Source organism: Pteropus vampyrus, unplaced genomic scaffold (genome assembly GCF_000151845.1).
Source record: "Pteropus vampyrus isolate Shadow unplaced genomic scaffold, Pvam_2.0 Scaffold85, whole genome shotgun sequence".
Lineage (NCBI taxonomy): Eukaryota > Metazoa > Chordata > Mammalia > Chiroptera > Pteropodidae > Pteropus > Pteropus vampyrus.
The window spans coordinates 6,787,598-6,806,197 of record NW_011888866.1 but is presented as its reverse complement, the minus strand read 5'-3'; the positions used below and the strand labels follow the sequence as shown (position 1 = coordinate 6,806,197).

The 18,600-nt window shown below is 36.8% G+C and overlaps 1 protein-coding gene across 5 annotated transcripts in view; it reads left to right on the top strand.

Annotated features, from left to right (window-relative positions):
* Positions 1-14,919, top strand: part of TCF12 (transcription factor 12) — a 293,031-nt gene extending 278,112 nt beyond the window's left edge. For 3 of the 5 annotated variants that reach the window (XM_023532560.1, XM_023532561.1, XM_011363431.2), the window contains 5 exons: positions 648-762; positions 1,603-1,765; positions 5,451-5,683; positions 9,518-9,671; positions 12,550-14,902. In XM_023532560.1, coding sequence (XP_023388328.1) covers positions 648-762; positions 1,603-1,765; positions 5,451-5,683; positions 9,518-9,660 — 654 coding nt within the window. In that variant the 3' untranslated portion in view covers positions 9,661-9,671; positions 12,550-14,902. Of the gene's footprint in view, positions 1-647; positions 763-1,602; positions 1,766-5,450; positions 5,684-9,517; positions 9,672-12,549 lie in introns of all 5 variants that reach the window. The other 2 variants (XM_023532559.1, XM_011363430.2) reach the window with 2 other exon arrangements.
* Positions 14,920-18,600: the final 3,681 nt, after the last annotated feature.

Genomic DNA, 18,600 nt, shown 5'->3' with positions numbered 1-18,600 from the left:
TTTTCTAAAAATACTGCAGCAGCCAAACTTTTGGTGGTGTTTGCATGCATGCCTTACCTTCCCATTTCAGATAAATTGTGATTCGTGTAAGTTTTATTTAAAAAAAAAATTGATGCAGAACTTTTAAGTTATTTTAATTTTGTATTGCCCTTTGTTGCTCTTTTAAAATTCTTGAGAGGAGGCAGAGGAAGTAAAAACAAGACACTCTATGTCTTATGTGAGGAAAGGGCATGCCAAAGTATAGATAGATATTATTACTTGGAATCAAAAAATATTTTTGTAAATGCAAATTCATGCATACTTTAATATATATAGGTAGTATTTGGAATAGGTTTTCAGATTAGTTGATAGAGGATTATTAATAGGTCCTATAATATATAGTGGTTTATGGCTTCTGGATTTGTTTTGTCTCTGTTAGCTCATTTATAACAGTCCTCTGTGGAATATAAAATTTGAAAGTTGGAATTTTACTTTTTTAAATAAAATTTTAGCTACTATCAAGTCTTTTGAAATCAAAAATCCAGAAAAGTGGTACCCAAGAAAAGTTGCTAAATTCAGATGAGTACTATTGTTTTCTCTATTAAACCCAGTAAAAGAATTTTAAAAATTATTGCCCCTGAACTGTCTTGACTTTTTTTTTTAACTAGGTTGGAACTCATCGAGATGACTCTGTCAGTCTCAATGGCAATCATGCAGTCCTGTCTAGTACGGTCACCACTTCAAGCACAGACTTGAACCATAAGACACAAGAGAATTATAGAGGTAACTATATTGTTGGTTTTCAGCAGTAATGCAGACAGAGATATCACTTGGAGCACTATCACCTTTTTCACAAGTGTATTGACATCTGTGAATCAAAAGTCATCTTACATGAGGGAATTTTAAACAGTAGTTGCTACTGCATGAATGTAGAGGATAGATATTTAGTGTTCAGTGGCCTCTTTGGCTAAGAGAAGTGTAGATACTTATTGATGGATAGAACCACTTACAAACTATTCTTCAGTTTTTATTGGTCATTGTCTTACCTGTTCCTGTTTCTGTCATGTCTGTCTTTCTCACTTCCCCACGTGACTGAGTCTTCATGGTCCCATGAAGTGGGAAAGATATATCTCAATATGTTGAGAGCTTTGAATGATACTAGCTGTTGTTTAGAAACAGTTCAATTGTAGAAACAACTCTGTTAAAAAGCAGACTGATCAGTGTTATAATGGAGCTTACAAATAAGTACAAATATATAGCTAATATTAAGAATGCCAAAGTAAAGTTCCTCCAGTTATATTTAACCCATGATGCCTATTTTATTGTGTTTATCCAGGAAAATGTTAAAGCTTATTACCTTGGCAGAATCTTACAAGTCAGTTTCTAAAAATCCATCAAGTATCTCATACCTTCTTCATTTGTTAAATAGTGCCTAAAAGTGAGCATTAGACCATTTTCTCTAAGGTTTATGGACATGTTCTTTCCAGCTCTACATCTTCAGATTTCCCTCATAGCCCTGTAACAACTAAGGGTATTTACCATGTAGAAAGCTTTTTGCTGTCTTAGTTCAAATTCATAAATAAGTCTGGACATTTATTTTTTATATCTTTGCCTCTTTGTTAGGTGGCTTGCAAGGTCAGTCTGGAACTGTTGTTCCAACAGAAATCAAGACTGAAAACAAAGAGAAAGATGAAAACCTTCATGAACCTCCTTCATCAGATGACATGAAATCAGATGATGAATCCTCCCAAAAAGATATCAAAGTTTCATCTAGAGGCAGAACAAGGTATTTGTTAGCATCCAGGTTTTAAATTTCAGTCATTTGCCATTGGTGAAAATACTTTGAAAATTAAAGGGTGTCATGCATTTATTGTCAGCTATGTTCTAGATACTGTGTTGGGACTTTATGTATGTTATCCCATTTAATCCTCACAGCATCCCTAAAAGGGAATCATGAAGCCGACTCCAAAATTATGTTTTCCATAATATCACACTATTTTAGGGTTTACATATAAAAAGGAATTATATCTCTCCCCTCAAAGCTTATAGTCTATAAGACAATTAAATGACAAAATAGCTCAAACCAATTAAATTGGGCAGTATAGACATTTAAGTACATTTTATCAACAAATATATGAATGTATTAACTTCAGGCTAAGTATACGGTAAGACTCCGTTATACAGTTTAAACCACGTGTTGTCAGACTATATATAGCCCATGGACCAAATCCAGCCCACTGCCTATTTTTACAAATAAAGTTGTATTGGAATACCTCCACACCCCATTCATGTACATATTTTGTCTAGGGCTGTTTTTGTAATGCAATAATAGTTTTGAGTAGTTGGAGCAGAAACCAGATGGCCCACAACGCTGAAAAAATTTAAACAGTTATTTGAGAGAAGTATGGAAAAGAAAGTACTACTGGTGGACTGATGTTATTGGGGAAGGTTTTCTAGAAATTAGACTTGACCCTGCTTTGAAGTATGCATTTTGACACATAGTAAGTACATTAGTTTCAAATGATTTCCAGATTCTTCCCTCAGATTCTTCCAGTTCTACATTAAACTAGATGATTTGGAATATTTGTGATCCATCTTATTTCTTGGATATGTGTATCCATTTATCAATAATATGTATATGTCACATAGATATTATAAATATTGTTCTTCGTATTAAATTATGGTGCAATGGCGATTACATTAAATATAGTAGATACAGCTGAAAGAACGAGCATGGTTCTTTCTGTATTCACATACTTAAAAGGTGTCCTTTTGCCTTTGACATTCTCACTATTTCAACACTAAGACATTTCTCTTGGGAAAAATTAAATTTTAAGATACTAATACTATCATTTTCATATGCATTGTACTCAGTTGTGCAGACGCATGAAGAAGTAGAAAATGAGTCATGGAATCTAGAGACCACTCCTTTCAGGCATCTTAATTCTTTCATCGTTTTATTATTCTAACAGGATTTTAAAGGAAATAATATTCATGTTTCCTCTTCATCTTCTCATGTTGTAGGTCAGAAGTTGGCCAACTTTCTGTGTAAAGGGCCATATAAGTAAATATTTTCAGCTTTGTGGGCCATATGGTCTCTGTTGCAACTACTCAACTCTGCCATTGTAGCAGAAAAGCAGCCATAGACAATACATAAACAAATGGACTGGCTTTTCCAATAAAATTTTATTTACAAAAACAGTAGCCATCTCACTGGCCATAGTTTACCGAACACTATTACAGGTCATCATAAATTGAGAAGGCAGTGTAATAGGTTAACAATAACAATATTTAGTAATTAATAATAGTTAATAGATTAATAATATGTCCTTTGGACAAAGTAAAGCTAACTTGGGTTTTACTTATGGCTCCTTCATATACTTGCCAAGTGACCTTAGCCAACTAATTAAAGCTTCTGAGCTTTGCTTCTTTCTTGAAAAAAGGGACTTTCTATTACAAGATTCTTGTGGGAATAAACTGAAAACGATGCGTATAAAGGCCTTTACACACTGTCTCGCATGCAATAAACACTCAATAAATGTGCTATAGTTACCATTACGACGATGGGAATTTTAGGTTTATGATGTAGGTTTGCTTCCACCTCGGTTCTTGTCATTACGCTGCCACTGATTGGCTGTGTGATCCTAGGGAGGTCACTGATTTCTTTGGATCTTGCAGTGTTTTTCAACCCTCTGCACAGACTCCCGAAACATTTTAGAGTACAGGTGACTGGCCCCCAACCCAAGCTCACTAAATCAGTATCTCTGGTAGTGGAACCGTTGAAAGCTGTTTTTTAAGTGCTCCTGAAGATTTTGATAAGTGGCCACACTTAGAAATCTTTGCACTAGATGATCTGTAAAGGTCTCTTTGAGGTCCAAGAGCTAGTGATTTTCTGTTACCAAAGAATACTTTTATGTAATTATTGATAATTAGCTAGTAAGAATCTATTGCGTACTTATTTTTTATTACAGTACTCAAGGTATTAGAAAAGAGGTGAAAACATCTATTCTTTGTGTATATCATTTTAAGTTTTTGAGAGGCCTCGGCTCAATAATTTATTTCTGAAATATAAATAGAATTTCCTAAAACTTATTCCAAAGGATCTTCCTCAAATGTTTCTTTTCTGATACCTTAGTGCATTTTTATTACAGAAATTTGGAAGATACAGAAGAGTATATACAAAAATCACAAGAAACTCTACTACCCAGAATTAACCACTGTTTACTTTTCAAGAAATATCTTTTCCACAAATACAGTTAAAATTGGAATTAAACTAGATATAACTTTTACAATTTCAACTTTATTATTTAAGAATGTGTTTTTAACATTTTCATCTATCCCTGAGTGTTTTCTGCAAAGCAGAATAATACTTTTACCACCCCAGAAAGTTTCCTCATGCCCCTTTGTAATCAGTACCTTCTTCCATCCCCTGGCAACCATTAATCTACTTTCCATCACCATAGTTTTGTCTTTTCTACAAATTTATCTAAGTGGAATCATATAGTAGATACACTTTTGTTCTGGTGTCTTTTAATTAGCATAATAATCTGCAGCTTGATTTTTTAGAAGCTACAGAGTAGACCATTGTCTGGATGTACTGTAATTTATCTAACCCAGCTCCTATTATTGGACTCCAGTTTGTTGCTAATGTAATATTTCTGTGATCAACTTCCTTTACATCTCTGTGTACATCTATGTATGTCTCTAATTATATCCTTAGGATGAATTTATAAAGTTGGAATTGCTGATTAAGAGGTAATGAACATTTTAAGGCTTTGGATTTATTTTGCCAATTAGTCCTTCAAAAAAATTGTTCCAGTTCACCCATGTTTTAAGTCATCACCACTGATGATGATATTTCTCTCTTAAACAGAAAGTAGTCATTTTTTGAAATACTTCTCACTCTGTCTTCAGCTTTTCTTACTCTTCACCAGGTAACTGCCAGAATATATTTAAGAACATCGGTTAAGCAAAGTAATACATTAGTGTACTAAGATAGTACTTCTCAAACTTTAATGTGCATATGAATCAGCAGGGGATCTTGTTAAAATTCACTTTCTGATTCAGTCGGTATACAGTAGAACCTGAGATTGAGATTCTGTTTTTAACAAGCTCCCAGTAATGCTGATGCTACTAATCATATTTTGAGTAGCAAGGTGATAGAATATTATGTAGTCATTCAAATTACATTTATGAAGAGTTTCACTAGCGTGGAAAAGTCTTCATGCTGTAATGTGTAATGATAAATGCATTTTAAAAGGTATGTGGTATAATTTCAACTATACAACTATATGTGTGCATTGAAGAAAGATTGGAAAGAAATAATCATGTGAAGTGTAGTTATTTATACTGTTTGGTAAAATTTGTAGGTAATTTTTATTTCCATCTTTATACTTCATAATTTTGTACAGTAAGCATATCTGTGCTTTATAGGGAACCTGGCAAGACATTGTTGTTACTTTGTTTTCCAGCAGTACTAATGAAGATGAAGATTTGAACCCAGAACAGAAGATAGAAAGGGAGAAGGAAAGGCGGATGGCTAACAATGCCAGAGAACGCTTGCGTGTGCGGGATATTAATGAGGCATTCAAAGAGCTTGGTCGAATGTGTCAGCTTCATTTAAAGAGTGAAAAACCGCAAACAAAACTCCTTATTCTTCATCAGGCCGTGGCAGTCATCCTTAGTCTAGAACAGCAAGTCAGAGGTAAGTAGGTTCAGCAGAGATACATAACTGTTCTGCCTCAGATGGGCACACATTTCTATTTCCACTCACTCTTCTGCTTGGTCAAGTTGATTACAGGTTCAACTAGTACTTCTGCCACTGCATCATGTGGACCAAGTTTTCTCTCTAGTTCTCTCACCTCTGTCTTACTGCATTGGTCAATATCCATAGGCTCAGTACTTCCCACAGACCAGTAGAGAGTAATCCTATGTAACAAGGCAGAGAACAGCCAGCCTTTGCCTGCTGCTCAGCATTAGTGCTTTGTGTCCCTGTTCTTTAACTCTGGTCTCCCACACTGTTGAATTTACCTGCCTAGACCTGTGTTCTTCCTGTCTTCTCTACTTCTCTGTACTCAGTTTCTTGCCTGCTATACCCTAAGGGCGTCCACTAGGTTGTGCTGCTTAATAGAATGCCTGGTCATGGCCCATCTTGGTGTTGCCTCACTTTTTGTGCCTTAACCATGTCATTAAGGTATCAGGGCTTCTTTGTTGATCCCTAATCTGGAATGCTATGACTTCTTGGGCTAGGTGCACTGGCATACCTTTGTGTCCTTAAAGGCAAAATTGTGATTTATATATGCTCATCCACTGCTGACTCAGACAACTTCCCTAACTGTTTTATTTTTCAAGAAGTTTGATGGAATCCTTAAGATGCTTTGAAACTTCATTTTTTTAAACAAGCATTTATTGGACATCTCCTCTGTCCCAACCAGCTATGTGCTATTAATTAATGAGTTATTAATTAATACACGCCCCTTGAGAGGTTCTATCATCAAACTTGCTTTTTTGCATATTACTTATATATTTTCATATCTGAAGTTACAAATGCCTCATCCTAAGCATTTTTGCAAAGAATTTATAGATGGAACCTTTGGTTTCAGGCCCTGTTTCTAACCTCTCTTCATTGAAAGCAATTCTGTCTTTCTTATTTATTAGATATTTATGTAAAATTTTATTTAAAGAAAGTTGGAAAAGAAAAAAGAATAGGAGTAGACAGGTGTTGACAACTATAACCATGGACCCTCAGAATTGATTACAGAAAGAATACTCTTTTTAAGGAAACCAGAGTTTGAGAGCTAGAACACATTTTCAGAAAAACATGCAACAATAATTAATTTATCCATCCACTTCCTTCCAGTATATGTAATGAATAAGAATGATGAATAGATTATTTCATGTATAACCAACCACCACTAAAGTGAGATACTTGCTCCTATTGTCTTAAGACTTTTTAAAATATCTGTAAAGGGTAAATGTTAATAAAACCTGATCTTCTAAGAGTTATAGACTATTTTGAGATATTCATAAAGACATTATGATTGTTGCCCACTCATCTGTGGTGGGAACAGTTGTTCCTTCAGCCTTCAGTGTCTCCTATTGTTTTACCAAATGTTTTTATTTCATTGTGTCTGACACCCTTTGTTTCACTCTGAAGGTAACAAGACACCTGTGCTCAGTGGTCCAAGTACATTCATCCTCCTCCTCTGCAGCCCAAGATATTTTCTACCCTGACTCTACTCGTTTATTGTCAAGACCATTACCTCTGTCTGGTCTGTGAAAGTCTTAACTGTCTGGACAACAGTGGTTCCAGAACTTAATACAGTACAACATCTTCCCTTTTCATAGTTTATTAGAGCTGGAATACAGTCATCTGTGTTTTTAAAAACATTTTTTTAAAGATCAGAAGTATGTACTCTCAGATCCAAGCCATAAAAATGAGAGATTATCTCTATGTTTGAAAAAATGTTATAAACACCATGCCTGGGTGGATCTTATTCATTCATTTGTAAGATTTGATTTTGTAGTAGTTCCATTTAAGTCTAGAATAGAAAAGCTGAGTCTGAGAGAGGATCTAATATCTAGGCTCTTCTGGCTGCCTACTAACTTTCTGGTCACTGTCATGGGTACAAACTTTTTCACACAGTCTGAAAAGCTCTGTATAAGGAGCCATTGACTTATTATAGAGTTTGAATAAAACAAATACAATGAACTGTAAATTCATTAGGGACTACTTTAATATTTATAACAGCCTACCTTCCTCCCATCCTCAGACTCTGGGCTTCAAAGCCCAGAGCCTTTATTTTACAACTTAATGTAAAAGCCTTGGGATCCATGTGTAAGTTTCCTCCTTGAAAGGCACTCCGATGTATGTCTGTCAAACAGGGTTCATAACCCCTTCATGCAGCCCACAATACCTGTTCCTTGTGTATGGCAGCCCCTTCAGAGTTTAGGATAGCCATTGTCCTTCCCTGGACTTTAACTCTTAACTACAGCAGTTTTGAGGTATTTTGGTAACCTATGCATTTGTAAGAGCTTCTTCATCCTTGCAGGGTCCCTACCCAGCAGTCCCGGGGCCCAGCAGTTTCTATAAAGACATACATCTTGTCTGCATGTCTACTTTGGACATCCTCTGGACTCTCTGGGCTCCCCTCTGGTTTGGGATGGTGCTCCAAGACTGTATCTGGCTATCCATAACTTACCATCCCTGGACAAGTGGTTATGCCAGGAGGGCAGCCAGACCCAAGCCTAGCAGTGCATCTGGAGAAAAACAGGAAGAGTGACTTCCCTTCCAAGCCTCAGATTTTGCCAGAGCACTTTTTGTGCCTTGGTGCCCCACACATTAAATTGCATCTGGTCCCCACCATTGCCAATTTAAATTAAGCCTTTACATTTTCATGACTACATTTTACCATTACCATTTTACTAATCCTCAGCAGATTGCACATATTCCCTTCACGTTGATACTCTCAGCTTTACTAAAGATTAAATAACTGGGCAAACATTTCCTCATCAAACTCTTCCAGTAGTCAGTTCTATTAGCTTACTTCTCTTCCAATGATAGTTTAGGAGCAATAGAACTATTACAATTTTCATTTCTTGGTCTCCTAGTGAGTTTGAAGATGAATGAACTAGGACAGTGGTTCCCAAGTCTGGCTGGTCCCAGAATCACCTGAGGCTTTTCATTTTTCCAAAAAAATGTCCAGGCCCTACCCCCTGCAGATTTTTATTTAGTTGCAATGAGATGGTCAAACATCGTAGGCTTAGTATATTCACTGATAATATTCTCCTCATCACTAAAACTGCACTGAAATGAATACAAATAGCATAACCCACAAGGGCAGATGGGAGAGAAAACAATAGTAGATGAGAGAGCAAAAAACATATATAAGGTAGAAAAAAAGTAGAGTAGTGGTAACTGACTTAGAAGAAATTAAGTGGAACAGGGAGGAATACCAACAAGAAGCAGAGCATTTTGTCACACAGAACCCTAAACCCTGAAGGGCTCTGTACTTTGGAGGTACTAATTATTGGAGAAAGCATCAGACCTAAAAATAGGAAGATTGATTGAAGGTCTGCTGTGGAAAAATTGTATCCCTACATCTTCCCTCTACTTCATTGCTTCTGCCCTGTCTTTCCTTCCACCATAAAAGACAGGAGGAGTATTTTCTGGAAAAAAATGAAATCAGAAAGGCTGCAAATCTGGAACACCAAGAAGAGCAGAGAATGGGTGAGGCATGAAGATGAACAGTGAAACCATCAGCCCTGTGTCCTGCTTTGCTTCCTTAATGCTGGCAGCAAAGTATATTCACCCCCATCTTCAAGGAAACTGGAGAATTATTTTCTATAGAAACTAAATACTCTAGAGAAAAGACCTCCAGATTTAAGAATTCCTGAGTAATAATGTCTCACTTTTGGATTACCATAGAGTGAAACCCACAGGAAGAAAAAATAACAGCAATTTGCCCAGTTTAAGACCTAAGAGTCCCTGATTCATAACTATGACTATAATGATAAAAATTATTTTTCTCTATTTCAGAGAGGAATCTTAACCCCAAAGCAGCCTGCCTTAAGAGAAGGGAAGAAGAAAAAGTTTCTGCCGTATCGGCAGAGCCGCCAACCACACTGCCAGGAACCCATCCTGGGCTTAGTGAAACTACCAACCCTATGGGTCATATGTAAACATCAGCCAGGTAAGTAAGGGTATGAAAAGAAAGTACAAGGAAATCACCTGCTTTTTCTTAAACTGAGTTAGAATTTTGAACAGAATTTTCTGCAGGCACTGGTCCTGGTAAAGGCCACATGTAATTGGAATCCAACAGTTTACTTTTCTGTTGTATAATCGTACTTAAGAGAGCCAGTGTCATTTTATACAAATTACAGTTCTCTTCAAAGTGTGCTGGTATCCTGTGATTACTATAAAGATTGTTGGGTTTTTCTGTTCTGGATCATCATGTATACTCTCTCAAATGAATGTCATTTTGATCCAAGAAGAAAATAGTGCAAAGGCTCTTCTGTCAAAAAATTCTTTTGCTACCTCTCATACTCCTCATTCCTCTACTCAGAAATATTTGACTGTATCATCAACCAGTTTTCCATTAACCATCTACCTCTTCTTTGCTATGGAATCTTTATACACAGTTACTGCTTGTTTCCATTTGGATCAGTAGTGCAAGTTTGTGAATATGCATCTTCCTTCCCTGTAAGCATATCATTTACACCTTCTGGAATCTATTGATGAATGTAAAGGTGTTATATATGATAGAACCAGAATCCCCTCTCTCTGGAATTTTACTTGTTGAAAGTTTGTTCTTTTATCTTCTCTTCATGGACTAAACACAATTACCTTTCTTGTGATTTTTTTTTTTTTTTTAACAAAGTGACGAAAGTAATGTGAGGTTATTGCCCAAGTAGTTAATGTGAATCATCTTTTTTTTTAACTATATATTCATGTTATCTATAATCCAAGTTGTAAAGTTATTATTTAGGTGGCAGAAATTAATATAGACTGTAATTAAATATTTTGGGCAGTGACATTTTAACTAGCAGCATGGTTTAGGAATAGAACTGGTACCTTCATTTTTATAATCTGCCTTCAGCAATGTGTAGTTCTTTTCCTAGTTTTATCAGCAGATTAATAGCAGTAAATAAAGATGAATGGATGGAAGGTATGGACAGGAAAAAAATTTCATTTGGTCAGCTTTATGGTTGCCAATTTGAGCTGAAAGTCTGAAATTTGATAGAATATTTTGTGAACTACAAATATTAAGTCAATAACTCACCCTTTCCTGAAGAATTTGGTTCCTACCACCTCTACATATATCCTTCCTAGGATCAAAAGAGACCAAAACTGAAGATTTCATTTAGGGACAAGAGAATTGTTTAAGTGACTGGAGAAAACTGTAAGCCACCTCCCCCACAAAAAAATATCCAGCAATCTAACTGATTATGCATGTCAAAGAGACTTCTGGCAAGAGCTAGTTAACTTGCAGATCCTCTCAAACCCAAGCTACTGTTTCATATTCTGTGGAAAATACAGAATATCGTGAAAAAATTACTTTTGTTCAAAAGTAAACTTGGAAGTTATAAAATCATGCCACTGTTTCTCAATGCAAAGGTGACTTTCTGAATTGGCAGATCATTTAGAAGAAGAGTGATGATGATGATGAGAGGTAACTTCTTATGCTCAGGTCCCAGGTACCCACTGGGCTGTGAAAAGAGCGCTTCATATATTCATCTGTCACATTTATCTCATAGCCTGTGTCTTATGTTTTTTTGTCCCTCTCTAGTTTGTTGTACCCATTTCCTCTTATTTTCTTACTAGTTTCACTCTAGCTCTTTCTCATTCAGTTCTCTCTCCCAACCTCATCTCTCTTCCCTCATTCTGTTTACTTTCTTCTCTTTTACTGCTTTTATATCTCATACTGCTTTCATATCTCTGCCCTTATCTGTGTAATAAGGGAATTGCCCCACTTAGGTTAAAATTAAACCTAGAACATTCTCACCTATCAAAAAGAGATCAAGAATCTTTTTTTAAAAAGGCTTCAGATGATAAATATACTAAATGCACTTTGTTCCATTAGATTTCATAGGTTAGTGTTTATTGTCTTAAAATATGTCTTAAAAGTTGCTAATTTCATAAAGGTGTTTTCTGGTTTCACCTGATAACTTTCAATTCTTTATAGAAATGAATAGCAGATTAAAACTAGCAAGAAACTGGGCAACAGGAAAATGGCTGCTGGAATCAAAATAGCTGATAAATGACCACAGATTGAAAGACTGTGAAAGCACAAGGATTTGCCACCATTTAATGTAAAGCCAGGTGGCTCTGAGTATCTCAGTTATCCTCCCTAAGAGCATCAAATCTAATAGGAAAAAAAAAAAGTTCTGTGGTTATTGTTTAATTAAGAAGTGAAAAGTATGATTCTTCCTAAAACTATTTTCATCAAAAATGGCAAATATCAGAGTTACTACTATGTGTATTATGTTGAGAAAATAAATGTATAAAATTTTTACTGTGATAGTAAAGTTTTCTTAAAAATTCATTAAGCATACATTTATCGAGGACCTACTATCGAGAAACTGGGGCCAATGTGAAAAGGTCCCTGCCTTTAGAAACTTTCAGTGTAGAGGCAGCAGATGGAAACTTTTAAAACATAGTATGATGGACTGGATGTAGCCATTAATGTATGCTTTAACATTGTCTCTCCACTCAGAAATGAATGAGTAGAACCTCAAAGCTCAGGTATTGCCAACTCGAATGCTGCCAAAATTAAGGTTTGAATAATTGTCACAGCTGTTATATAATCCTAGATCTTGTGATTCTATAATCACATGATCACCTTTAAAAATCTTATCACATACAACAAGTAAAACCATTTCAATTACTCCTTGAATGAAAGAGGCTCATTTATAAATAAATCATTTAGCAGACTGCTAATGTAGTGTAAACCCTGCGTATAAATGAAGAATACCAACTTGTTTTTGTTTTTTGGGGGGAGAGGTGCTTAGTTTTAACAGTGATGTCCTAATTGGTTCTCTTCTCTCCCTTGGCTGCTCTCCCTGCCACAGTTCCAGAGTTATCAGTAGGCTAGATAGAAGGTGACCTCTCCTCATAAGGACTTGGACATCTCAGATAATCTGAAGACACAAACCTGATAGGAGGGAGAAGAAAAAACAAACACTTGAAGGAAGAAACTCAATTGTAATCCTACGATCAAAGCAACTGGTCAACACTTCCATCAGAAGTGAAGATAGGAAGCTCATCAGATAGAACGTCAGCCCGTGAGACGTTTGCAGCATATCATTTTGTTGCAAGCAGTGTGTCGCTTCTGCACAATCAGAGACTGTCTCGATCTCTCCACTCACCGTGGAAGTTGCCTTGTGCCTAAACTGAATTGACAAATGCATTGTAACTACAGATTTTATTTATTGTTATGGAACTGTAAGGTCTACATATAAAGGGAAAGTTAATGTGGAAAGCTGATCTACACTCAGCTGATGCCAGCATTCGTTAAAGCTGTTCACGTGCAGAGAACAAAGCAGTGACAACCATTGGCCCTTAGCATTCCCGGCATACCTATTAGTGTCTTAAAAAGGAAGGGAAAGTCTTTCGTTGCCCTCTCCTATCCTTTTGCCATATGAATAGTGTTTTCCATGAAATAGGAAAATATTACTTGGTATTGCATTTTTCTTGCTCATTTTTTCATTCATTTTTATTTTCTCTTTGTGGGTGTTATATTTGGTCTCTGACTCTGAATAGTTTATGGTCACAGTCCAGAATCCTCCATGTAGCCCTATGTGCTTTGCATATTTACCTTACAAAGATAAGCAGAGACCATCTGTGACCATGGCCTAGCTAAGATTTTGAAAGGGGAAATTTCGTCCCCTAGATCTTCCCCAAAATAAATATTGCTTTATTTCTAATAATAACCAAGACTTTTCAGGCTTCTAGGTTTCATAGGAAAGCTTATAATAGCAAAAAAGTGTAAATTACAAGGGAAGAATCTAGAAATTGCTTTGTTTTCCAAGCAGTAAGTACTAGATATAGTACTTATAAAGTGTTAGCTATAAGTAAGCACAAGATGAATTTAAAATACAAAGATTTTCAGGCTGTGGTTATGGTGAACGTAACAAAACTCAGTAGTCACCAAGGCAGGTAGCATGATAAATGAACACACCACTCTGAGGCTAATTACCTAATGGAATACAAGAGCAATGGTCACCCGTGTTTCCTTATCCTAGCCTTTATTTCTCTCTCATTTAGATAGCTGGTCAGTGAGGAGGAATTCAGTGGGTGATTTAATCAACTGCAAACCATCTGCCCCTGTCCCAAGAAGATGAGCCAGATTAGCATTAAACCAGTACATGTCAGCCCATCTTAATACTGTGCATTAAGGCACCCCTCTGTCTCTAATCCTTAAGAGTTGTTTTTTAAGACATAATAATCAGTTTGAACTTCCATGAAATCTGTCTTCCACCACAACAACCTGGGGAGAAAAAAAAAACATGCAAAACAATGTTGACTTGGCTTAATAATTCCTTATATAGTCAATATCAACAGCGGCAATCAGCACACAGAAGAAAGAACCCAAATCACTATGTAATTAAAGATGTCTGTTAATTTGAAAGAACAAAAACAGGACAGAACTTCAGATCCTGCAATCAGGATGATTCCTAACAAATCAGTCGTTTGTGAATTTAGTGGACTTTTTGGTTATTTTAATTTGCGTATATTCTCCAATTACATCAGACTCTATCTGTGGCCTTGTTCTTCATTTCAGTGTTAATCAGCTAAACAGAAATTGTTGCTTATGATGTGTGAGTGAACATATGCCACTGCCTGGCCTTTTTTCTTCGGAGCTTGTTGTCTTTTTCGCTATATTAGACTTTGCAGTATGCCCAGAAGCTTTCCTTCATAAAATAGAAAGAAAAAAACATTTGGCTTATTTTTCACTGTAGCTAGTCTTTTATACAATAATCTTGTAAGAAAATTTCTTGAATTCTAAATATTACTCTTTCTAGATTTTTGAAATCGAAAAGTTTTCAGTAAAAAGTTTCTTACTTTATTTTATTATATTAGGTAGTAAAAATGTAGGGTTATCTATCATAACCTGTTCATTAATATCAGAAATTTACAATAGCATTTTAAGACCATAGTAGGATTCTAGCATACCGTGTAGTACCTATGGAGTATTGTTAAGAGCTAATTGTCCGAGATGAATTGCTTCTCATCTTGTTCTCCAGTTTCCATTGTTGGTTTATTGCAGATTTGTATCCCGTGTCAAATTCAAGGTATTATTGATAAACCTTTTCAACCAGCAGCAAGAAGTTCAAAATTTTTCTGTCACTGTAACAGAAAACACAATATGTATATAACATTTATGTAGCAATAAATGTGCCATCTTTTTTTTAACATAGTAAACTAGTGAGTTTTTTACATTCCTCTGTCAAAGAATGATGCATTTTGTTTTCTTTTCTCCATCTCATTCCTCCCAGAAATGCCCACAGTGCTTTTCTTTTTTTACTCCACCTTTATGGAAACAAAATTGACATATAACAATGTGAAGTTTAGGGTGTACAACATGATGATTTGATATCTGTGTATATTGCAAAATGATTACCACAATAAGGTTAGTTAACATATCCATCACCTTACCTCACATAGTTGCTTTTGTGTGTGTGTGGTGAGAGTTTTTAAGGCCCATAGTGCTTTTCATATCTGCATTATCTACATTATTTGGGAAACTTGTCAGGACAGCATCAGACTTGTAGAACTAAGTTGGTAATTGAGTCAGCTTCTCTGGGTTGTGTATTTCTCCTACTGATAGTGGCCTTTTAGCCTTTTCCTGAAAGTTGACAAAACATCAATTAGTAGTTAAAATCTACTCATTTGCAGATTTAGAGAAGAATGAAGAAGATGGGAAAAGACTCAAATGAGACTTTTCAAGTGAACATTCTTCAAAGCACTTTCACATATTTTCTTCCTTTTCTCACTAAAAGCCTATGTCATAATTAGGGAACATAATTATTTACTATTTTCAGATACAGTGTTCTGCTTTCATCCCAGTTTTCACACACACCACCACCAAAAATATGCATAGTGATTACCTATGAGGACTTCATGCCGAGCAAGAGCTTGGGAAAAACAGTGGATGGACTTTCTATAGGGTATGTGTGCGATGCCCATGGTAGTTACCACATCCTCTCGGGATCCTGGCAAATTGCTTCTCTCGGTGAAGGATGAAATCCACTGTTCACACTGGAGGCCCAACGGATCGTTTTAGTAATTGTGGGATTTGTTGAAAACAAACACTTTAGTTTGTTTCTTGTTATACAAAATGATAAACTAAGTTAAAAGTTCCATTTAAGAAGAAAATACAGGGCTGTTAGAACTGAAATGAAATCTAGAGACATTTCATCAACTGCCTCATTAATCGATTTGTAAACGCTGAAGCCAAGAGAGGTTGTCTCCAATAGCACATAACTGTTAACACTTAAAACTTTTACTAAAAAAAATCTCCCTACCTTTATTTTCTCTTCTTTCTCTTTATAGATTTTTAGGCCAATTCTGTTTGGTGGCTTTAATTTCTCTCTACTACATTGTTTTTCTTTCATTTTTCTCCTCTAGTTCATATATTTTTTATTCCATGGAAACATATATATCACATCATGTGCATGTGTGTATATTTTAAAGGTTAAAGAGTATTAGCTTTGGCATCAAACAGCTCTCAATTCAAATCCAAGCTCAACATCTAATTAACTCCATTTCTTTATCTGAAAAATAGAGGTACATACTAGAATTGTGTAGGTATTGAATGAAACAATGTATGAGAAGTTCTTACCATGGTTCCTGTCACATAATAAGTACTTAATAAATGATAAATATTTTTTAAATAGTAGCTTTCCTTATAACCAGCTCTCTGGATGATTCCTCTTCAGCCCTTCTATGAGAAGTAAATGGTGGTAAAGTCCACCCCAAGAAGATGTCAACCCATCTTGGCAGGAGTCTGCATTCTTTGGGGGCAGTCCATTTTCAGTGCCCTCCTATGGCTACATTTTATGAGGACTTTTTAAAACCTTACCATTTTAAGAATGAGGCAGTAGGCTCTGCTCAGTCACACTGTATGGGTTGGTAGCTATATCATTTTGAGTCCTCTGGAAGCAGACACCAGGGTGGACTTAGATGTGCACAGGATTTTTATTAGATATATTTATGGGAAACAAAAGGGAAAGGAATCAGGAGTAGTCAGGGACGGCCTTCAGACCATGCTGCAGTTGTGACATCTGTGGAAGAAGAAGAAAGATTAGATAGGAAGAGCCTCAGACCACTTTGGAGTTCTGAGGAAATCCCATGCTGTCCAGGAGGGTTTGAGAAGATTGCCCATTGAGGAGTTCTGTGTTGTGCAGAAATGGTAAGGTACTAATGTCGCCATTGTGGTTAGTCATTGGTTGGCAGTTACTTGGGAAATAGACTTCAGTCTGAACACTGCAACAAAGGTTCTGCACTTGAAGACTGACAGCTAACAGTGCACCTCATGGTTTCCACAACGCTTCTTTGTTACTTCCTACAAAACTGGCAACACCAAAACAAAGGGTCTTCTGCAAGCGCTGGGACCACAGCCGACCTCAGTGGGTTAATTGGTATTTTCAAATTGCAGTTCTTTCTGCCTTGGCATTCCACGGTTAAAGTACACCTGCACATGTTATCCGGAAGGATGAATCCCTGTCCCTTCCTCCCCTACTTCCATGGGCTGCCATGTGGGCTGGTGTAATCAGGCCAAGTCCCTGAGGTTGCCGTGTGTTGTATTCTGGTGTCCCCAGGACATGATAGTCTCAGTGGCTGGTCCACAGAGTCTTTGTAGCCACATGGGTTTGGAAGGCCACATGTCATCATTTTGGGGTGTTTCCCTATGAATATTCCCAGGCCCAGAATTTTATACTGCTCCATACTGGGGCATGTTCATGGAAGTAGAAACATTTTTCCAGTTTTTCTTTCCCTGTTTAATCACTTATTCTGGAATACAACCTGAAAGGATGTCCCCTTGGCCTAAGTCTACAATCTCTTCTCAAAACTGATAGGGAGTACTACTGCATGCTACCAGGTTCTCCTTTCTCACTCTTGAGGGTTGATGCTCCACTGGACAGGGTCCCTAGATAAAGTCTTGCAGGTTCTCAGCCATTTGATCCTTAGGTATCATAAGTACAATGCCCAAGGCCTGCAAGCCTTTCAAAACCTATGAAAAAGTATGCAACCTGAAAAGAAATATGGTGCCAAAAGATAAACTGCAAAAGTGAACTTCATTTCAAAAACAATTATAAAAAATCTCAAATTTTTATAGCAAAATAAAATTACTATTTAATATGGGATTGGAGCTCAGTTTGATATATTTGATATGATGGAGGCTAGGACTTTCAAAGGTCTTAAAACCATCTTGGGTTTCTTCAATTCCACAGTCTGTTACCACTTTTTCTTCTTCCGTTTATTGATAGTCTCCTTGGGAAGAAATACGATTGTGTCTTCCCCTCTGGAAGCAAGGACCATCTCTGTATCTCTGAAGATCTACTCTGCGGAGGCCCAGAGAAACCCAGAGACAGCATGGATTTTTTAGAAACAGACCACTTTTCTCCTGCTCCCAGGGCCAGGTCTTTCCTTCCTCTGTCTCTTGCAGCCCTATGAGATTTTTTGCTTTCTCCCATTTCCCTGGCCTTCTGCAGGCTCCTTTCCTGCAAACCTGAGTTTTTCTCCTAGGTAGTTGGTCCGTGTTGGGCCGAGGTGGCAGCCCAGTGTTGGGAGCAAGCTTGTAGGAGGGAACACCTTGTCTTTGTCCTAAAATACACCCAGCAATTTGTCATCGTTTTCCACCATCGTCTGAGTACTCCCAGTGACCCCCTTCCATGCTAGGATAAACTGGATGATGTTCCAAAGCAGCCCTGTGTAGAAGCTCCAACCCTGCCCTGTGGCAGCCACCTCACACTCAGGAGGCCTCTTCCATGACACCTCAAGGCATCCTGTCAGGCTGGGCCACTACACCCACTCATTCCAGGCCTCCCCCAGGCCATCCTGCCTTATTCTCATTAAAGCCTGTGTTGAAAGGAACAAGGTTGTTTTTCAGACTCTCA